The following is a 21,782-nucleotide window of genomic DNA, read 5'->3' as shown; positions in this document are numbered from 1 at the left end:
CTGTAGTCCAGATGAATTCTTAGGTAATTTATTACTGTCTCTATGGTTGGGGAAAATTGTGAACCAACCAATCAAAACTACTGAGGTGTCGTTGTTTCTTTCTGAGTGATTCATTTGACTTATTATAGACGATCTCTGGCTTTGCCTCCTCTGTGAGAGAGGCGTTCACGTGATCTGGTAGTTTTGATAATTGTGCTAAATTGTCCAAATTATTCACAATTATTATGTACATATTTTATTTTATTATGCATAACTCGGTGTGTTCTGACATTGTATGTTCCCTAAAAAACAAAACAGAGTACAATATAAACTACAGACATGAGCAGATTGGTTCTATAACAAAAAAATGCACTTTTTGGGTGAGGTATCTCCAAAAATGTAATATGTTTAGATTCAGTCCGAAAAATGAATCACATATGTTATCATACATAGACTATCAATATTTCTGAAAGGAGGACTGGCTTCAATCACCGCGGATGAGGAGTACCTCAAACCTGAACACCCCCACAGGACGATAATGGTACGGTCCGCTGCGCTGTCAATGTGCACATTTCAAGGGCAGTACTGTGTCTACTCTGTCCTATCTGCCCCGAGAGCACTATTATGAACATGCTGTGCAGAGTTGGCCAAGTACGCAGGTAAAACTGATAGCAATATACCATTGAGTGCCATTGTTTTATGATCAAACGACCACAAGGCATCAGAGCTCCTGCTAGCAGCGACTGTGTATCAACTTGTTTAAACATCAGAGCTAACAGTTAGCTAGCCGGGAGGCTAACCTCTTTTAGCAGCTGAGCGAGCCTTGTGGCGCACCAGGTGAAGGGTTTAGTGTAACTATTGCATAGTGCTGTACTCATGGCTTTATGATTGAATGCTCTTACATGTGCACAGATCTAGGTTAAGCCGGTGCCACCAGGTCATAGGTTAGTTAACTCACTGTAATGGTAACTTAACCTGCAATCAACACCAGGCAATTAACAGGTTACTTAACTGGTTGTGCAAGGCTTGTTAAGCTATTGAACCTAGCGGTGCCAGGCTATATTGGGCTAATACTGCAATGTAATCAGACAGGTACCACTGTTAGCTTAGTTAGTATTGGTTAAATGAAGAATCCCAATGTGTTTTTAATTTTGGAAAGTTGAATCATCAGTAATTGTGAAAACGAAATACTTCTTAGAGCCAGAAAGCAGAGAAGTTAAGTTAGATGTCTGAAGTTTTTATTTATTTTTTATCATCACCCAAATGAGTTTAATAATATTTGCAGTGTTTTCCGTTTTTAAGCAAAAAATGTATCATATAGTCAGAAGTATCTTCTATAAAATCTTTCCCAATTCATTGTCTGGAGCAGTTTCATTCTTTATACTTAATGACGTCACAAATGTGAGTTTTAGGATTTCAGAGAGAGTTGTAATAATATATATATATATATATATATATATATATATATATATATATAAATACTAATATATTTGGACTGTCATAAGCCATAGGAATACTGTATTCACTTTGAAATTTGGGAGTAGTTACCTTTTTAAGATCAGTCACATGCCAATTGAGCTTTTATGCTGGCTACTCTGAGCCAGACTCAAAGCTGTATTTTATTTCCAATGGTAACAGTTGGTAAGTTTGTCCTCTGCTTTGTTTCAGGTGTGCAGCCAGCCTCAGCCTAAATATAAGGCAGGTAGCTGCATCGCGGCAGAAGCACACGCTCCCTGACCTGACCTACGACTATGGTGCCCTGGAGCCCCACATCAATGCAGAGATAATGCAGCTGCACCACAGCAAGCATCATGCCACATATGTCAACAACCTCAACGTTACGGAGGAGAAGTATCAGGAGGCACTAGCAAAGGGTACAAATCACAAATTCGCTTTAAATAATCAGGAAATGGCTTTCGTATATAAAATATTGAACTACATCAAGTTGTAATCTAAATGATGACGATCAGGGTACAGTTTTTTAACATTGTTAAATGTGACTGTTGATTTAAGAGATACATGAATATAATTACAGACGTGTCTTTGTATTTAACTGCATGTATTTAACTTGTATTTCAGGGGATGTGACCGCTCAGATTGCCCTCCAGCCTGCTCTGAAGTTTAATGGAGGAGGCCACATAAATCACACTATTTTCTGGACGAACCTCACCCCAAATGGTGGAGACGAGCCACAGGGTGAGGCATTTAAAACTCTGAACAGCCCGTCGTTTCTTAATTTTCATGAATTGCTTTGTTTGGTAGTTAACTTAAACCTGCACACATGAATCTGTAACGTGAAAGGCTTGATACCAGTGCTGGACCTACTGTGAGTGAACAGCCAACTCTGCACCTCTGTGCAGCTTTAAGCTCATTGTTATGATTTATAACCTTTTAACAAACACTATTTTAAAGTCTTGCTTTTGACTAAAGCTTTGCCACTCGCTGAAAATATACGACCATTCCAAGGTTAAACAGGAAAGAGTAAAATAAATAAGTGGCTCGTGAAGCACCCAGTAAGCTAGTGTCTAAGATGTGTTTATGAGGATTTGGCATACTGAACCAGAGTTAAAAGTAGAACTTATATTTATCAGGTGGGTGGAAACATGACTCCAGGGCTTGGCTCTGGGAATCTCCACATTGTGTTACACTATGGTTATTTTCTTTTATCATTCTGCCTCCTAGTGGTCAAAGATGCTGCCTAGATGTGTTTTGTGAAGACTTAATTTAGCATACATCGTATCGATTGACTTGCCTCAAATTAAATTGCAAAAAGCATTAGAAGAAATTATTTCCAGACAGTATTAGGTCGACAAAGCAGCTTTGTTCCAGATCACATAGAATATATAGACCCTCTCAAACACAAACATTCTGAATGGGCCGTTCCTGTTGCAATGTTTCCAAATGCAGTAGCTGACAGGTAGTAAAAGGTCTACAAACTATGTAAAATTAAGTTTACTAAAAAAGGCTTTTTGAGTTATTATTTTTGCTTTTAATAACTAGTATTTCCCTGAAGTAGCACCTGTCTGTGTCACTACTTGTAGGGGAGCTGATGGAGGCCATTAAGAGGGACTTTGGCTCCCTCCAGAAGATGAAGGAGAAGATGTCTGCTGCTACGGTGGCAGTGCAGGGCTCCGGCTGGGGCTGGCTGGGCTACGAGAAGGAGAGTGGAAGACTTCGTATCGCTGCTTGTCCTAACCAGGACCCCCTGCACGGAACTACAGGTCTGTTGAAAACCGCTTTGATGGCTTTGTTTCATAAGTGCCTTATCTTTACCTCAGAGTAATGTTCCCTGTCTCTGACCCTCAGGTCTCATCCCCCTCCTTGGTATCGACGTATGGGAGCACGCCTACTACCTTCAGTACAAAAATGTGCGGCCGGACTATGTCAAGGCTATCTGGAACGTCATCAACTGGGAGAATGTGAGCGAGCGTCTCCAGACTGCCAAAAAGTAGAACCTGATCTTCAAATAGTCCCTTTCATCCTGACCTGGAGCTGGGTTAAATAGTAGTTGCAAATAATGATCAGTTTTATGTTTCATTAAGTGATGGTGTTTTCTGTATTCAGATTTACGACTGTTTGGCCGTTCATATGATCAGCTACATTAAAGTTGATTAAATGAACTTTAAATGATTTCCAACGTTGTTCCAGATAATGTTGCCTTCATGGCAAACTTAAAGCCCTGAACAAACACAGTCCAAAGCTTACTTTATAAAATGATTTGGCAATCGCTTTTTAGCTCAGGTCTGCTCCCGACTACTACTTTTTTCAAGCGCACAAATTAGCCACCTTTCACATCAAGGCTGGCTATCGTTAATCTCACTCAAATATTGGCTGCCATTAATGTGAATTAGCTGTCAGAAAACCAGAGTGCATATTCAGTGAGTTTTGTCAGAATGAATCACTCTAAAATCAGACTATGTTATTGCAGTCCATGTTGTTGATGTATTATTATAATAAATATATATTTCAATTGTACAAGCTTGATTATTGGGGCTTCATTCTTCTATTTCTATGTACTGTGATGGACAATCCACTGAGATTATTTTTAAAGCTGTTGTTGGGGAGTTATTTATGTCAGAGAAGGGTGACTGAGAAAATACAACACAGCGGTGTCTGGTGATAAACAGGGGTCAAGGCATTTCAAAATGGAAAAACAAAACGGCATAAACTTTGAATGCAAGCCTTAGCGCATTCTTTTATAACCACATTTAGGGAGTAATGTCAGACATTTAGAAACCATTCCACTTCAAAGAGTTCTCCCTGGCTGTAATCTTTGGCTTTTATCTTGTGTTACGCTACATAATGGCTATCAAATTCCGATTTGTTTCTCCAGCACGGCCAAGTTGGCATCAGACCAATGCAAAGATTTATATTTATCTATGGGAAAACGGTGCTTGCTGAGAAACCACAGCCCTGCTGCTAAAGTCAGCTCTTGTTCACACACTTTTGTTTGGAGAACATTAAACACTATTTAGCTAAAATGGCTTAAAAATGGCTTAAAAACTCATGAACCTGTGTTAGCTGAAATATCAGACTTGAAAATGTAGTTTTTGGCCACATGGTTGCCTGCATACTGAATGATCTGACTTCTTTGCAGTGTTACCAAAAGAGGGCAGTGTTTCCCAAGTTGTTCTGCTGTAGATGCTCTTGACAACTCATTGAGTTGTATGCACAAATTTTCTTAACAAAAATACGTTACTCTCAAGTGTATTAAAGTTATATATAATGCCACTGGCTCAAACAGTCTTTCAAAAGATCATCGCCTCTTCATCCATACAACATACAGTGGATTTCAAAGGGCTTTAGCAGTACACTTTGTGTGAGTTATGAGTTTAATCTTCAAAAAAGTAGGTTTCCTTCCATAAAATATCAAGGACATTACTTTAACTGAACAAATTGTTTCCAGCTGGTTCTTCTTCGGTTATCTAAGTGATGAGGCTCTTCCTGTTAGTGATTAGGACTGACCAGTTTGCCAGTGGGAATTTCACATTTCAAGGATCTCTCCCTTTTCCTGGAGGTGGTGTCATGATGCAAAGGTGAACTGGTTTCCAGTGGACACTGTGAGTTCAGGCACATGGTGACCAGACTGGAACCAGCTCCCTTTTTGTTGTGTTAGGTTATGTTTAATTTTGGTTAGGATTGTCGAACTAAATGAAGTTACTGATAAAAAAAAAACATCTAAATTTAACATTTCTGAATTAAACTTTGCAAATGCATCAGTTAATTATTACATATTGGTTGTAGAATGACTCTATCGTTACATGGGTATTGATTGTTAAATCTGACCTACAAGCCTTTTGGGACTTACATATCAAAATATTACTAATGTGGCAGTAACCAGCTCCAGCCGAAAGCCTGTGTGAAACCAGACAGATTAACAACAACTGACTTCTTTCTGCTTTTGGAATAAACAACAAAGAATTTCTTCAAGTTTATCTGAGCCATAAATAAAAGTAGACAAACTTGAGTAGTTTAATTTGGGAGACTGGCTCAGCCTTTAAAAAATAGAAGTCTCCCCATATATAAGACGATGGTTTGTCTAAATTTGGCCTACTTTTGCTCTGTAAAAGTTCGGGTGTGCCAAAAAATGATTTCCCTCTTCCTCAACTCGTAAAAACGATGGAACTGAGTCAGGATAAAGTTTCTTTAACCTCTGGAAGGGAAGAAAGAAAAATATTGGGACTGAGTCTAACTCCTCATTGAATTCTGTCTTTCTTCTTTCTCCCCTCTCTCTTTTTATAGTGCCTTTTCCTGCAAAACTATTTCATGCAAAAATCTGACTTTGTGAAATACATTCAACTTTGTGGACTATCCCATCAGGCACTTAAAGAATGTCCATACAATACTGCCTTGTTTTCACAAATATTGATCAGAAAGAATTTTCAATTGCTACAGAGGAGACCGTTTTGTTTATATTTCTTCAAACACACACAAGTTCCTTTGTTGGTGTGGTTTTTCAGTGGGTGCACACAAGCATGCAATTAGACTTTCACGTGGCTTGTTTCACATTCTTTTTGTAGTTATCAGAGTATTAGGTATTTTATTTTTCTTCTTTCATAACATTGTAAATGTTGTTCCACATTTCAAAGATAAATGTTGGGAGCCACGAGAGAGAAAAGTATTGAAACCTTCAAAAACAAAAGCACATTATTTATTCAGACTTGTGGCCAAAATCGATTTCTCTCTGGTCTTTTGTTGGGTTTTTGAACACAGAAACAGTGTAAAAGTACTGTGAACTAGAATGTATTTGTTTTTGCTTTACTGAGGATAAGGACTCTTTCTTTTGCACAGCACCCCTAGCAACGCTCAGGCCTGCATTTTAATTTAGATTTTAAGGTGTGTGTGTATATGTGGTACAATGGCGGGGTTTAGAGTCAAGTATACCCTGAACGCATCATCACAAATTTATTAGCAGTGTTTTAACTTGTCACGTGACAGGCCATGTTACATCCCACTTTAAGGCCATCCTCACATGGTTCAAGGAAGATTGAAAGAGAAGATGTCTCAGCTAAATATGTTGTCAAATAATGTGTGCAGTAAATCGGGTCTGCACGTGCTGAAAAGGTTCACTAGCTGGCACACGATCAACATGAGGATGATCGATCTGTGTCACTGCGGTGTCTACAATGCTCATGTGTCTCAAGACCGTGTCCCAGTCTTCATTCAATAGCCTCGTCACAATCCAGCTCCTTCATCTCTATCCAAAAAAATGGGATGAAATCATCTTCTGTCATTTAACCATCTGGAAAAGTTGATTCACAACAAAAGCCGAGTCAAGTTAAATTGTTTAATGCTAAGTGTACTTCATTTAAAATGCAAAGTTGCCTTGAAGTAACACTATAACTTTTTATGAATTCCAGATATCGCATTTTTTTGTATTGTGTATTTAGGATTATGTACTCTATAAAGCATAGCAGTCTTCATAATAGTCTTATCTTTACAAATTAACCTAGATAGATTTGATCCCTCTGTATATGAGAGTGCAGACATACCTAAATGTCACATTTGCGGGATCTATTTCCCTTAACAGCGGCATTTTGCTGCTGCTGTCTCTGGGCATTACAAGCCGCTTCTCTGCAAGGGTGGTATTTGTTATTTTGGTAATTTTGTTTAATGTTATTTCGAAGGTGACTATTTGTAACTTTAAAGTTACTACAAGGAACTTTCATTTTATGTTGATTCTGGCGTTCCCTGTGGACGAAAGTGGTAGTGTTTTTATTGAGCACCAGAGTCCCTTTGGAAACCTCCTATATTACCGCAGCAGGGTCTGACAGTCTGCCTCGCTCAGTCCTGGTTCTGGTTCTCCCATGCCTCCCTTATGTTTGTCATATAGAAGCATCTGTATTAAAATGAGACAGTTTCATAAACAGTTAAAAGGTCCTCACAGTAACTTAAAAGTTGTCTGATTTGTTTTGAACCTCAATAGATCCTCTGCTTAGTTTGCTCTACAGCATTCACACCTGCAGAGAAATCTCTGCAATGTTCTTCTCTCCCTCCCCAAGCCTTATAGCTTTGTCATCACATTTCTAGGCTCCAGACTATCCTCCGCCTAGCAAAGCTGTCCCACATTGTTCCCTGATGTGAATTGCTTTAGCTGTTTGCTCTACAAAAGCTGTCATTGTCCCATCTGGACTGGAAAGCCAATAGAAAAAGTGAAGTGTCAACATTTAAGGAGGTAAAACTTTCCAGCATTTTCTGTCCGTTGTTCCTGGCAGAGAGGGTGACGGAGCTAAATTCGGGGCACCCGTTTGGGGCTGAGCCCGAGTCTGAGTGCTTTGGAAAAGGGAGCTCTCCACCAGGCGCTGAGAGACAAAGCCAGAATTTTCAGTTTGTCTGAGGCTCCAGGGTTTTGTGGAAACTTTTTGATACCTCAGCCTGACAGGGTGATTGATTCATCACGGCTGCTGAAAAAAACAGGCAGACAGAAAAGCATCCTCAAGAGCTTGAATAAAGTATCGGTGTGTACAGTATATTTCATCAGCTCTCTATGACTTGGACACTTCTGCTCCTGTTAGTGTTTCATCTGATCGTTAATATTTCTACACCTGAAAATCTCCCTCTGAGAAGTAGTACTGCAGCTATCCATTATTTTGGTTAATCGAGTATTCTACCGACTATTCCATCAATAAATCAAGTAATCTGATAAAAAATATGTTTGCTTTATTAAGGAGCAAAAATAAATATACAAAAGAGAAATTAAGAAATACTGATTGTCTTTCTTTTTGAGAAAAAAAAAATCAACATTTTCATTGTTTAAATTGCATACAGTAATATCAGTACTAAACCTATTTAATGCATTTAAGTTTCATCTAACATTCTGTGTTTCAAGGCACTAGAACTTTTTTTTTACCGCCGTCCCGAAAAACATACAAAGCTATTAATGGAGTTACTCGAGTTTATCCAGGAATCGTTTCAGCGCTACGGAGAAAGTCTTTGCTGTAAAGAAAGAGACGGAAAGATTGTTTTAGCAAGAGGGTGTGACTGTGTCTGGTTAATTCTTCTCAGTTATGTAACGTCTAAAGGCTTGTGGACATCGTTCAGGCAGCAGAGCAGTGATAAATCACTCCAGGCCTGGGGTCATTCAGGTTTATTTGGGATAGATTCAAGCTTGAGAAATGCATGACTGATGTTTCTTTAGAAAAGTGAAATGCTCTCCTTGCTGCCAAATGTAGCTCATACAAGGAAGAGAATTGTAGACCTACTATTCTTGTATCCATAAAACAATAATTGCACATATTTACACTCATAACGCCTCACCTCCGCATTGGTTTATGGATCAGTTTACAAGCTTACAAATCAGAGAAAACTGGAGTCAAGCTTTGAAGCTTTGAAGGGCTTTATAACACAGACACCAAAATTTCTGCGTGTATTTTCTCTTTCCTTATCCAGAATTTCTAAAGCTGCCTTCTCCATTTCTGTATTATTCATCTTGGCAATTAAGCCTGTTGGATTTTGATTCAATAATCCCATTGGATACAATCAAGAGAGGGAATAAGTCTTCTCTCATCCTTTGCTGAGAGTCAGCACTCTGCAGATCCTCTTTGGCTGAGCACTCAGGATGTGAGAGGGAAAAGACTGAAAAGAAATGAAGAGTATCTGGAGGATACCCAAAGACTAAAGTATTATAATACAAAAGGGTGCCTTCATGTGCAGCAGACTTGACTTCCTGTCTGGGATGGAGGCGTCACTGCTCCACCGGGTTGAACTGAAAGTGGTCATATTCAAAAGCATATGGGTCTCTATAGGTGGCCTCTTACAACCAAAAAACTTCCATAAAATCACAAAAACACCTTTTCACCTTCTTTTCCAGGTAGCCACAAAATTTGCATAGGATGAATTAGCCGAAATTGCCATTAATTACCATTTGCCTGAAGGAGAAAATGTGGTAACTAGAAAAATTGGTAAATTGTCGTCCTACCAGTCGTGGGATTATGTACCATCTGAAGATAGGTGTGTGTTCGGAATTTTTGAAAAACAGTGTTCATATATACTAACAGACCTGGTTAGCTGGAGTATATGTAATGCCAGAATATATATATACTGTATATACTATTTTAATTTACAGTGTCTTTGGCTCTACAGTGTGTGTTTACAGTACATCTGTTACCGTATAACAATCCTGACGTAGTTTTGGCTCCAATTGTATAGATATCACTTAGAAACACATGTTGACCTCCAAGAAATGATGGGTTTATGAAATCCGCAAAGAGTAAAGCCCAGGTGAAAGAAAGCTGCAAGATCAAAGAACGGACCATATCTAATTATTGAGTAACAGTTGTTGAGTTGACAATGTGTGGACATGATAGCATTCTGCATCAAAAGACTGACTAAGCGGTGAAATCTCAATTTAAAACAAATGGTTTAAATTCAGTTACTAAAGAAAGTACACAACACAATGAGCATCAGTGCTGAAGCACGGTCGCAATAATGTAATATCATCCAACATACATAACCCTACTTCATTTATCAGTCTAGCTCTAATTCATATATAATATTAATAACAATAACAAATTTAACATTAGTATTTTGATAAATTCAGAGAATATGAGTCTAAAAAAGATATTAAATGTAAATTTATCTTCAATTTTGTAATATTTTTATGTGAAAATATGCACATACTGTTTTAATCTCATCCTATTGTAAGAACATGTGTAAGTCCCATGGTTATTAACAATTGACAACACAATACAACAAAAAATAAGAGGACAAAAGGTTTAACAAAAAAATTGGGATCTGTTGAGATCATGGATGGATGGATGGATGGAGATCAAACAATGTTATATAATTCTTGCAACCTACCAAAAGTATCCTGATCAAAGTAACATGTTCATGAGTGCATATGAGGTGGAACAAGACAATAAATAATATTAGCAGTACCTTTATATGCCAACACATTGAGCTGTGTCAGCAATATTTTCCTCTCAACCTTTACCAATACACCGTGGAAAGCTGGCTTTGTTTGCAGCAGCAGACACTTTGTATTCCCTGGGGAGGTTGAATGAAGGAGAATCTCCTTATAACACATTGGATGGATGGAAATCAGCCCCTTAAGCAGATGTGCATGTAGGAGAAATAAGAGTATAAAGTGAGTTCAGGCTTACTTTAGATAAATGTTTGTCATAAATGGATCCCAGGCATTTGTTCTTATGATACTTGTGTGATTGTTTATTACATTAGGGCTGCAGCTATCAATTATTTTAGTGATCGAGTATTCCACCGACTATTCCATCGATAAATGTAATTTTACTTGTTTTAATTGTGATGTCTATTACATTCAGCGTAGAGCTGGTGTTAGGAAGTTAAACAGGTCATATCTCCCTCTCTAATATATATGTTATATTGCCATGAAAACATCTCCTTCAAACAACTGTATTTATTCAAGCTTTTTGACAAACCAAATATTTTACAACAATACATTTTAACACAGCATGATAACTTTATAATTAACCTTAGTTTGAACGTGTCAAAATGTACCTCAATGGAACCTCCATTAGCTGTACTGCAATCCTACCCCGATTTATGATTTTTAGTAATCCAGTTACTCTAGTTTCTCTATAATCGTTTCAGGCCCATATTGGATTATTCAATATTTCTTCTTTCAACTGCTAAATACACTTTTTCTATACCGGAAGTTGCAATTTTTAATTTTTGGATTCCATTTTTTATATACCAAATATTTTCTCTCTTTGCAGTTGATTTGTGTCTCTTTGTCGTTGTTTTATGTTTCATTGTGGTCGTTTTGCATCTCTTCAGTGTCAGTATAAGTCTCTTTGAGTGACCTTTTGTAGGTGAAAGCCAGAGGGTACCTGACACTTTTGTTCAGTAATCCATTTGTGTCCTTAAGAGTCTTCATAGAAAACTGTAATCGATCAGCTCATTGTTGTATGGGATTGAACTATCACAGCAAGCTATTTAAATCTGATAACTGCTCTCAGCTGACTTAATATATCACACATAATGAAATCATGCTGGAGTCGTTTGTCTGTATTTTGCAAGATTCCATTCATCATTCAGGTCTGTTATATTTCATTGTCTGTGTAAACACATCTCGACATGGAAAACAATTAGCAGAAACCAGAACGGAAAAAATGACTGGGTCACAACAGAAGGTATTTAGAAAAGAGACACAATAAAAAAGAGTTGAGGTCAGAAGTCAGAAGCTACTTCAAATGTCACAATGGTAGATTTTTCATCTCCTCTCCACAGAGTTTGAAAAAGTAATAGAAAAGCTAAATGTCCCATGAAGACTTAAATGATTTTCCAGTCTAAGGGGAGACCTTTTGGGGGCTTTTCAACTCATTTCCTCTTCTTGTCTTGGTTCACCTGGCCTACACCGCTCTGAATCCTGTTTTGAAATGGTGACAAAAAAGCACACAACTACAACTGTTATGGAGGGGGAGGGGGGGTTGCAAAGGTCAAAGTTAGAGTTGGTTAAACGGTTAATATAGTTAGGGTAGAGCAGCAGGTTTAATGTCTATGTTTGTGTGCGTGTGTTTGTGTGTGTGCATGCGCATGTGTGTATGTGATCGAGATTTTCCCTGCCAGGGGTTTTTCCATAGTCGCTGCTGTATTCAGAAACAGATGCAGTACTGGCAGTCTGACCAGTATTCGGGTGGAAGTCTGAGAAAAATAAGCCCTCATAGCATTCTTCCAGTTGTCCCGGATAAATTCACAGTCTCTCACTGCCGTTCCTGCTTCTAATACAACCTCCTCAAATTCACTAATTCTTCCTGTTCACTTTACTCCCACTGCACTATTTTACTGTCAGTCTTGGCCTGTTTCTCCTCTCATTCTTTCAGCAGTTGCTGAAATCCTTCATTAATGCTGGACAGATTTAACTAACATGTAATTCGTTATCACGGCTTTATTATGTGCAGTCTGATTCTATTCCCTGTTCTTCCCTGCCTCCCTCTGCTGCTCTCTGACCATGTGAGGTGATTCAGCATCAGTCTAAATCTTTAAAGCAGCAGGTGAATGACCTCATCCTCACACATCTGCAGCAGTATTTTACCGGCCAGAGCACCACGAAGGGCCTCAGCACTCTGCAGGGTTTATGCTCAACACATACAAACAAAGACTCTGTAACATGGTGTACAAACATTTAACCATTCAAACACAAGAACATAGCATGTGTAAAAATGCATATCACATGCAATGTCTACAGTGTCAACTCTACAATTAGAATCAGGCCAACTTTGGTGTGTTTATCAACACAGCCTTGGGGAAAAAGCCTTGATCGCTCATGAGAATCAGAACCAGTTGTGTTTATATGGAGTCCAGAGTGGGGAGTTTGCAGCCAGTGTGTTTAGATGCAATAGAATAGACCTATGTCCATTCTTTATTGGGTGTGTAGGTTTGTTTCCATACCACAGAGTTATCAATGTATACGGGATGCTCTGGATTATGGCTGTGATATATTGGACCAGTAGACCCTGCCTGACACTGTTTGTTTTTTTTAGTTGTCTCAGGAAATACAGTCTCCATTTGGCTTTTCGTATTCAATGTTTGGCGTTGAAGTCCCATTTCAGGTTATTGCTGATGGTTGTGCCAAGGAGCTTGAAAGAGTTGTAATCGGTTGGTTGTTGATAAGGTAAGGCTGAATGATATGGCCAAAATGTTCTATCCCAATATAGTTGTTTTTTTTCTGTCAATTCACCAAAATATAACCAAATTTATAGAGAGAAAAAGCAATAAATATGACCAGCTATACACTGCCAGTTTACATTCATGCACAGAAATACATAAATCATATTAAAGTGGCCCTATTATGCTTTTCCACTTTTTCCCTCTTCTTTAGTGTGTTATATATATTTTTGTACATGTAAAAGGTCCATAGGGTGTAAAACCTGAAGTCCACGCCTAAAAGGAGTTACCCTCCAGAATCACTGCTCCTGAGCTGCCTGAAACGGCTTGATTGAATTCTCTCCTTCACTTCTGTAACTTTATGTGGTCACAATGTTACAGAAGTGACATAAAACTCATTCTGGCTGGTTTGGCCCTCACTCAAACAACAAAAGAGAGAGACATAGCTGAAGCTCCGCAGGAAGAATTTTTTTTTTTAAATGTGAAACGTTGACCAATCACAACAGAGCGGGCTAGCTGACCAATCAGAGCAGACTTCGCTTTCTGGAGGGAGGAGCAAGCGCTACAACGGAGCATTTCAGAGAGAGGGTGAGAAGAGATGCTGCAGGACAGCCAGGATGAGGAAAACATGGCGGATTATGAGCATTAACGCATGTGAACATGTTGTAACTGTAACTTGAGATAAAAATATGCACCCGGAAAATAGCATAATAGGGCCTGTTTAAGACAATAGTTTGATTTAACTAAGCAGACATCTTGGTGTGCAGGCATGCGGGAGTTGATCATAAGATAACATTGAAATATTGCTTCACCAAGTTCATGTTGCCTCAAGTCGATGATACTGCAATTGATTATTTACACATTTGGCAAACATGGGGGAACATTACATACATTGGGAATTTCTTATGTAACGTCTACTCTCAATGGAAAAAAGGTCATTACATGAGTGCAGCTTTAAAAGTAAGTACTCACAGTATTAAAGCTTCCTTCCCCACTGGTAATGCATACATACAAATATACACACAGAACCAGTGTTGTCACTGTAAAGTTGCACCCACAACTTCCATAAGCCTCCTTTTGTCCTTCTCATGAGCTTCCGTTTATTGGCCGTCGTTTTCCCTCAGCCCACCAGCCAGCCCAGGCAGCTCCTGTTGTGATGTGGATTTTCCATCCAGGGCTGTGGGGGCTCAGCCAATCAGCCTGAGAAGAGCAGGGCCTGTTCTTTCACAACATCTCTTGGCTCCCCCCGTCAAGGATGTTTTTTAATGCAGTGATTAATAATACTCTAAGTAAAAGATATTGCCTCCGCTTTGGGAAACTGTATTCTAAATTTTCCTTGGATGACTTCCCTTTCCTTAGAGATGGCTTTTCAAGATGTGATTTTTTTCTTTTTTTTAAATTTCTTTTTAGCCAGATTTGTTGTTGTTATGCGTTAGGCAAGAAGGGAGCAGAGCAATACATATCTTTAACGCCCAATTTAAAATGTCTTAAGTTAAATGATGTTTGGCTCAAGCATCACTTCCGTTACTTGAGTCGATCATTTTTGTATGTGCTTATGCATTGTTTTTGTGTCGATACTGCTTGTGTTTCATCTGTTTGCGGCATATGCCTGCACACACGGAAGTACTTGTGTTTCTGTTTATTCCGCATCGGTTTGTGTGCATCTGTGTATAAATAAATCTTGTCCCCGAAGTACGTTCCAATAGCGGTTAAATGATAAGTAACAAGGTCTACTGGTTACGTATTTGCTCAAATGCTTCCGCATGTAAAAACAGATTGTTTCTATGTGTTGTTGTGCTCTCTGTCTGTCTGGCTGTTTCCTCAGCCCCTGGCACAAGGTTGTTACATTTACAACTCCAAAAAAGTCAGACAGGCTGGGAGTAAGTTTAAAAGATTCATGCAAATGGAGGCAAGTCTCAAAGAAAACGGAGAGCTAAATTTAAGGGGGGACCAAGGCAAGAGGAGGTCAAACAGCATTTACAAACAGTTCTTTTAAAATTTGTTGTAACTTGACGCCACCTGAGCGGTCCTGGTCTACCTGTGCGATGCTCTAACAAATGCTAATAATAATTTGAAACAACTATTTTTCCCACTTCGACGTCGGTGTGAGGCTATTTGGCTTTGAGGGATCACAGCAGCTGAGAAGCAGAAAATTCAATAGCCCAGAGACATATGGGGATAAATTCCAAAGAGAGTAACGCACATATTCCGCCTTCATCTAACACATGGCGAAGAGGAATAAGTCAATTTGTCAGATTTACTCAGGCCAATAAATGAACTGAGAGAGAGGGTCATGATAAACCAAAACAGTTTCCATTCCACACTCACATGCAGACATGTCTGCTTTACATTATGCAACTGCTAGCCATGCCTTCTTTTATTTTGTGTTTATAATTTAACCTTGTTGACTTGGAGCTGTTTCACTGTATTTCACGAGATTTGATGTAACATCTCATCAAATGACCTAATATTATTTAAGTTTTAGTAGAAATTTAACAGTGTATTATAATCTTTGGCTAAGACATGAGACATAACTGCTGCATCAGAAAAGGCCACCTCCTCATTCATTTCAAGAGACCAAGGAGTTGTGGTTGTTCACCAGGCGGAGGATAAAGTAAATACTGCCTTTATAACTTTCCTGAAAGCAAATATTCTGCTTCAAAGGAGTTTAGACCGCTGTGCCGTGTCCTGCCATCTGATAAGCCTTCAAACTGAATTTCCTGGTTTGTATTTTATCTTCTCATTGGTAGAAATAGGGTCTAGTGTTTTTTTCCTTCTTTTGCTGTTGTCTTGTCTGGACAACGATAACAGCAGGCAAAAGGGGGATGCTCCTTGAGGAGAAACAAGGTAACCAAACAGTTACCTTGCTGTTTGCACAATTAACCTCCAAGAAATTACCATTAAGATGGATGATTATTTGGTTCTGCCCAGTGTTGACCAATAAGTTCCCCAGACCAGTCATAGTAAAATAAATATCTGCTGTATGCTTTTCATGCATGGGGCCAAAAAAGTAAAAAGCATGTCGAAAGAGACCCAGTGTTGCACATTGAGGGTAACAAATCCAAGCCACAACAAATCACTTGTCTCTATGGTACTTTTCCCATGCAATGATAATAGGATACTTGTAAGTGTCTATGGTGAATAAAATTCGTATTAGAGCAGTGTAAAAATCAAATTGACCATACTGATTGTGATTAAATCATGTCCTTGAGCTCAACAATAGGGGCCACTGTGTTGGAAAGTTGACATGGACAAAATGACATCCAAAACTAAACTTGTCAAAGGTAGATACCCTTGCCAACATTGTGTTTTGATTATCAAGAAACTGGCTTTGGTCTCCACTGGCACTGACTTTTCCGATGACGTATTTGCACGGGCTGCTGAGTTGGAGGATAATAATGAAGTAATAGAAAATATGAGCAACTTGAAAAGAGGAGTGGAGGTTATCCAAAGGTTTGTAACTATGCCCAAGGTCTGGAACACAGTTTCAGATGAGCTCAGTATAGGATAATAGGGTATGTTCTGATGTCAGATAAGCTGTCACTCACATAAAGATGCATACTAAATATATATTGAACAGCACTCTATTTGCTCTGGACTCTAAACTGTGATGAATAGTTACTGTTGTAAACATCCATCACAGTTTACGGATCCAAGATAATCAGTAAACATCCATCAGACAGTCTGGATAAAAATGTTACCATTTAAACTTTGTGGGGGTTTATTTCAAACTTTATGATCTGACTGCTCGTGTTTCTTGCCACGTCAGACTACTTCTGATTGTGCAGCACTCCAAATAAAGTTGGTAAGTGGCCATAAACACGATTCCAAAAACAAGATAAGTTTTATGAAAGGGAAATTTATGAAAGCAACAACAGTCCGCAGTGTCAAGCAATTAAGCAAAAATTAAACTTCATGTCCCCTCTCTCAAAAAGTCTGGCTTTGAGGAAATTCCCTTACTTACAGCTTCAGTTCTGTTTCCCTTTTTTTGATTACTCAGTACTGAAAACCAAACAATGTTCCCTTTTTAGTGCTGTCAACTTCTCAATAAGTCAGCTCAAACCAATGATTTATTTACTAAAATACATTTTTTTTTCTGTAGCTGTAATAGAACTAGCTTTTCAAAGTCCAAGACAGAAGAAACTACAGCATCTATAGTCTAAATTTGACTTCATTAAGGGTTTAACAAGGACTTTAAAGACACCACAACTCAGTAAAGCTCTTTCACTGCCTACTTATCAGATCTATATAAGTCAATCATGCAAGGTAGGATGACATAATGTTTTAGTTAGCCAAGAAAAAGCCATGGGAACAATTACCCATAATCCTAACCCCTATCTTTTTGGTTTATGGGCCAGTAGAAAATACTTCTTAGAAGCTGAAGGATGAGGAGCTGTTTGCTCATATTATTGAGTAAACTGAAGTGTGATTCATGATGAGCAGCATACGAGCGGTTGGTATGTGTCGTTGTATATAATGGGCCATGTTAAATGCACCGCAGACCTCACACACAGTCACAGCGGAAGGTCGGTAGCAATCAATGTCAGTGCTTAAGTGTAAGTAAATACCCCGCTCTCCCAGAGTTAACAAGGTCTAAAATCCTCTGTTTTTTCAAGCTTATTTCCAATCCATGTAATAAAATGAGTTAAGCTGTTGACAGAATATGCTGCAGCACTTTCTCAGCCTGACCTGATTGCCTTAAAAAACAATTGGGCTATCCTTATTTGACTGCCTTAGATTGTGGTATGCCTTCTGTGTGCCCAAAACCTAAAACAACAGGTCTTTCATAATAGAAAGCGTTTACTTTTTTAAGTTGAATGAATGTTGGCAACATTTCCTGGGTAACAGAAGCGGAGTTTAAAGACTTCCACAGTTTTTCATGACATGAATATTACCTCTAATTTCTAAGCTCCCTGTCACCATATTGTGTATTTTACTCCTGCATCTCTCATAATGGGAAATGAGACACAGCGGTTTATATTTCAGACTTTCGTTTATTTTCCGTGTAACCTTAACGTTTAAGACATAAGTTTAACCACAGATAATCTGGAAAGATAATGGTGGTTTTTAACTCGCCTACGATCACCTTTCAATTCCCCCTGCAGAGTTTCTTAGGTCTATGCGTGACCTATCCACTTGCCAAAAGAATGATATAATTGCAAAGCTCCGCAGGCTGAGTTCATAACTGACTTTTACAATGAGCTCAGAGTAGTGAACAAGAAAAGAGCTGTAACTTTGATCCAAACCCCATTAAAAGAACAGTGAGCTTAGAGCACAACAACAGAGTCTCTGTCACTGCAGTCTGCCTGTTATGTCATCTTGGTGTTCGGTAAATATTATGTTTCTGAGGAATTGAGAATTCCGAGTCCTTTCATTTTGATTAGACTTCTTTCTTCATGAAAAGCTTGTTTAGAGGAACTGGCCATTTTCTCTGTCTCTCTATTGTTTTATGGATCCCATCATTCCAAATGATACTCAATATTCCCCTGGGTTATCTGCATATCCTCTCTTCCAATGGATGTAACTGTATTGTCTAAGGGTTTTACAACCTCCTTGTCCATCATGAATAGTATTTGCCTGAACTGAAACAGCAACAGAAAAAGACAAATTTGGGTCCTTAATAAAACACAACGACTTGAGTTATGAAATTGAACTCTTTGAACAACAACATTATTGCAATGCTTTACCAGGAAAAATGAAGGCTTTTGGATACATGCCTCATAGTTTTACTCACAGTATATTTGAAATGGATGTAACACAAAGAAAACACTTCACAATCTCTTAAGTATCGCTTAACTAAAATTCTTCATTTTGAGGAGCTGTTTCTGACCCTCTTCCCCTCTCTTTTGCTTTTCTCTCTTCGACCTTCAACTGATTCATCTTGCGATGATTTCAGCTCTCTAGAATGAAGTCTAACTTTTTCCAGCCCAAACAGCGTGTGACCCACTTCTATCAAAAAGAAACAAAAAAAAAAGCAGCATGTGGAAAACAGTTAGAAGACCTGCATTCTTTCACAACCACACATTTTTTCATATGAGATTTTAATGGTCCTGTAATTAAGCAAATTTGTGGTGTATTCAAATTAAACTAAATCAATGGAATAATGACAGGAGGAGCTCACTGGCATTGAGCAGACAGTGTGAAAAATAGCAGAATTCATAATGCAAGAGCCACGTGTGGAAAGTCAGCTGGGCCTGGACTCAATCAAGCAAGTGTGGCCTTTTGCCCCTTTTTTATATAAAGGATCTGCATTTTGCTCTGTGCACAGACCTTGACAGAGGATCAGACACGCACTGGAAAATAGCTGACACATGATGTTTTAGTGGTGCATCATTATGGATGGATGTTTTGGTGTCAGCTTGGCTGAAAAGAAGCGCAATTCCAACAACTTTGGACTCATTTGAAAGACAGCTTTTGTGTGTTATTTTTGTTTATGCTTATATGAAAAAGATGTTGATGCTGGTCACCATTTCATCTATCTGTCTTCTGATGTCAGGTTTTGGCTTCTTGATCAAAGCAGATGGAACAAATAGAAATGTTATGCTGGAGAATGAAGGAAATTTTTAATGAGAGGAGAAAATTATGACGACATCAGTGATCCTACATTTGATTAGCAAAACTCTGTCTTTATGTGTGAAGCACATTTTACCCTGAGGACCACCCTGCCTGGAAAAACACAGACTCCACCTAAAAGATTGCAAACATGTAATTGTTGTCTCAAATAGGCTTTTATCAGTACGAGCTTCATTGGGGAGTAGAGCTCAGGGGCCATATTCTGGAAGCTTAATAGTAGAAAGAATTGCTACTAGTGACAAAATTTAAAGAACATTTTTAGAATTATGATGTTTTCCAAGACTTTTGCCGTAAAGTTAAGACAAGATCCTGGTAATGGTAAAAGTTATTCACAACGCATCTTGGAAGGAAGAGGACTTTCTTAATTATAAGAGAAAATGGCGGAAAGACAAAGAGGTAGGAAAATAAAGCAATAACGTCAGAAATGAAATTGATCACAACACTAAAATATTTGGCAAACAACAAAAATAAAACAGGGTTTAGTGGTTTATAGATTTACATGCTGACAAACGGTGCTACTTATATTGACAGGCCAGCAATCACGGAAACTGATGAAAGCTGAGACATCTTCGGGGTAAACCACACCTCATCACTAAGGAATACGCTTTCCATCCCTGCCTCCAAAGTCTCTAATGTCAACTTGATGAGCTTGCGGCTTGTAACTAAAATGACAATAGCTGGTCCACCCTTAAAGCCAGCCCACCGTAAGAGCCTGTACAGAAGTTGTGGCTAACATCAGGGCCAAGCCCCTTCACTTTAATCAGCAGAACGGAGTGGATGGTGGTGGCAGATTGGCAGTTGAATTGACTTTACTTTGCATAGCAGGAAAATCACCGGTGCAATTAATAACATTAAGTGGATCCAAAAATGAAATATTTATTCAAGGACAGATGTTCGTGACAATGTGGGCTCCATGGTAGCTCTGACAGCTTGACGGATTTGCAGCGGGGCTTAGCGAAGGGTAAATTAAAATGCTACTTTTTGAGCTTCTGCCTTTGTTTGACACTCTCGCCTATTTTTTCTTTTCTTTTTATTTCTCCTTTTAAAAAATGTCACGGTACATCTTCACATCAAGTGGAAAATCACTGACAGGTGTAATTGTAGAAGTAACTAGCTGTGGGGTAATCTAGCAATTAAGAGACACTGTGTGATATGCCTAACATGAGGCCAGAAGTGTTTCTAACAGAGGATATATTGGTGTTGCAGTCAAAACTTTAAAAAAAGCACTTACTTTTACATTTTCTATTCATAACTTTATTAAAAGCTCTGTGCTCTTTTACAAGAATTCTATGAATCATCAATAATCTTCAGTGTGGGGTCTGTTTTTAGTTACTCGATGTCAAAACTCTTGTTTGAAGCTTTGGTTTTTATTTTATTAGGATGGAAAGGGTGTTTTAAAATGCCTGAATTAGGAGTTTCAGCATCACATGCTCTAAATGCTGTGTCTTTCCAAGAAGCAATGCCTCTGGGAAAGCTGTGGTGCAGAGTTTAAGTCTTGGACCACACTCCTGTTTTCCTGTTTGTAATTCTGCTTCGTCCTGATGTATTGGTTATGGTTTATCAATTTTTCTTCTCCCCTGACAGCAGTCATAATTTCTGACCGGGACACACACACGCACACATACAAGTTTAGGTGTGACTTGATTCTCTCTAACATCTGTAGCAGATGTGGTAGCCCTCATGTACACGTCTTGAGACTCCTCCTTTCCCTTTTTCTCTTTTCTTTTTGTCTCCATTTCATCCTTTTGTTCCTCTGGTGTTTTTCTAAAACAAAAACTCTTTTAAAGATAAAGAACAATGTTTTGTATTTTCAGGATGGGTTCCCACTTAGTGCATTGTATTAGACACCATTATTCACAGCTCAGGTCAAATGGCACTGCAACTTGCAGCCAAAGAAAATATTTTCAGGCAAAGAAAAGCCTATCACTAACTAAAAAGGCAGAGGCTGTCGTCCACATACTGCATACCTGGAAAATATGTTATAAGATGTGATAACCATCCAACAAAGTGCTGACAAATAGCTTAGTTATCTCTCCAAAAACAACCACATTGGAGCCAACCTCATCAAAGTACCGCCTGTGCTCCTCAGATAAGGGCTTGCAGATTAGACCTTTGATACTGTTAGTTAAAGTAAGGGAAGTAAGAGC

General features: G+C 38.6%; 1 protein-coding gene across 1 annotated transcript; it reads left to right on the top strand.

Annotated features, from left to right (window-relative positions):
- Positions 1-523: 523 nt before the first annotated feature.
- On the top strand, positions 524-3,957 carry sod2 (superoxide dismutase 2, mitochondrial). The gene is made up of 5 exons (XM_054618118.1): positions 524-638; positions 1,648-1,853; positions 2,059-2,175; positions 3,021-3,200; positions 3,286-3,957. The coding sequence occupies exons 1-5, from the start codon at positions 604-606 to the stop codon at positions 3,429-3,431; spliced, it is 684 nt and encodes a 227-aa protein (XP_054474093.1). The 5' UTR covers positions 524-603; the 3' UTR covers positions 3,432-3,957.
- The last annotated feature ends 17,825 nt before the right edge of the window (positions 3,958-21,782 follow it).

Source organism: Anoplopoma fimbria, chromosome 18 (assembly GCF_027596085.1).
Source record: "Anoplopoma fimbria isolate UVic2021 breed Golden Eagle Sablefish chromosome 18, Afim_UVic_2022, whole genome shotgun sequence".
Classification (NCBI taxonomy): domain Eukaryota; kingdom Metazoa; phylum Chordata; class Actinopteri; order Perciformes; family Anoplopomatidae; genus Anoplopoma; species Anoplopoma fimbria.
The sequence above is the reverse complement of the archived record's forward strand: the minus strand, read 5'-3'. Positions and strand labels throughout refer to the sequence as shown.

What these genes read in the sequence shown, in the direction of transcription:
- sod2 (XM_054618118.1), top strand. Translation starts at nt 604, where the DNA reads ATGAACATGCTGTGCAGAGTTGGCCAAGTACGCAG. An exon ending in TCAGGAGGCACTAGCAAAGG is followed by an intron (nt 1,854 to 2,058) that starts GTACAAATCACA and finishes CTTGTATTTCAG; the next exon opens with GGGATGTGACCGCTCAGATT. An exon ending in TGGTGGAGACGAGCCACAGG is followed by an intron (nt 2,176 to 3,020) that starts GTGAGGCATTTA and finishes CACTACTTGTAG; the next exon opens with GGGAGCTGATGGAGGCCATT.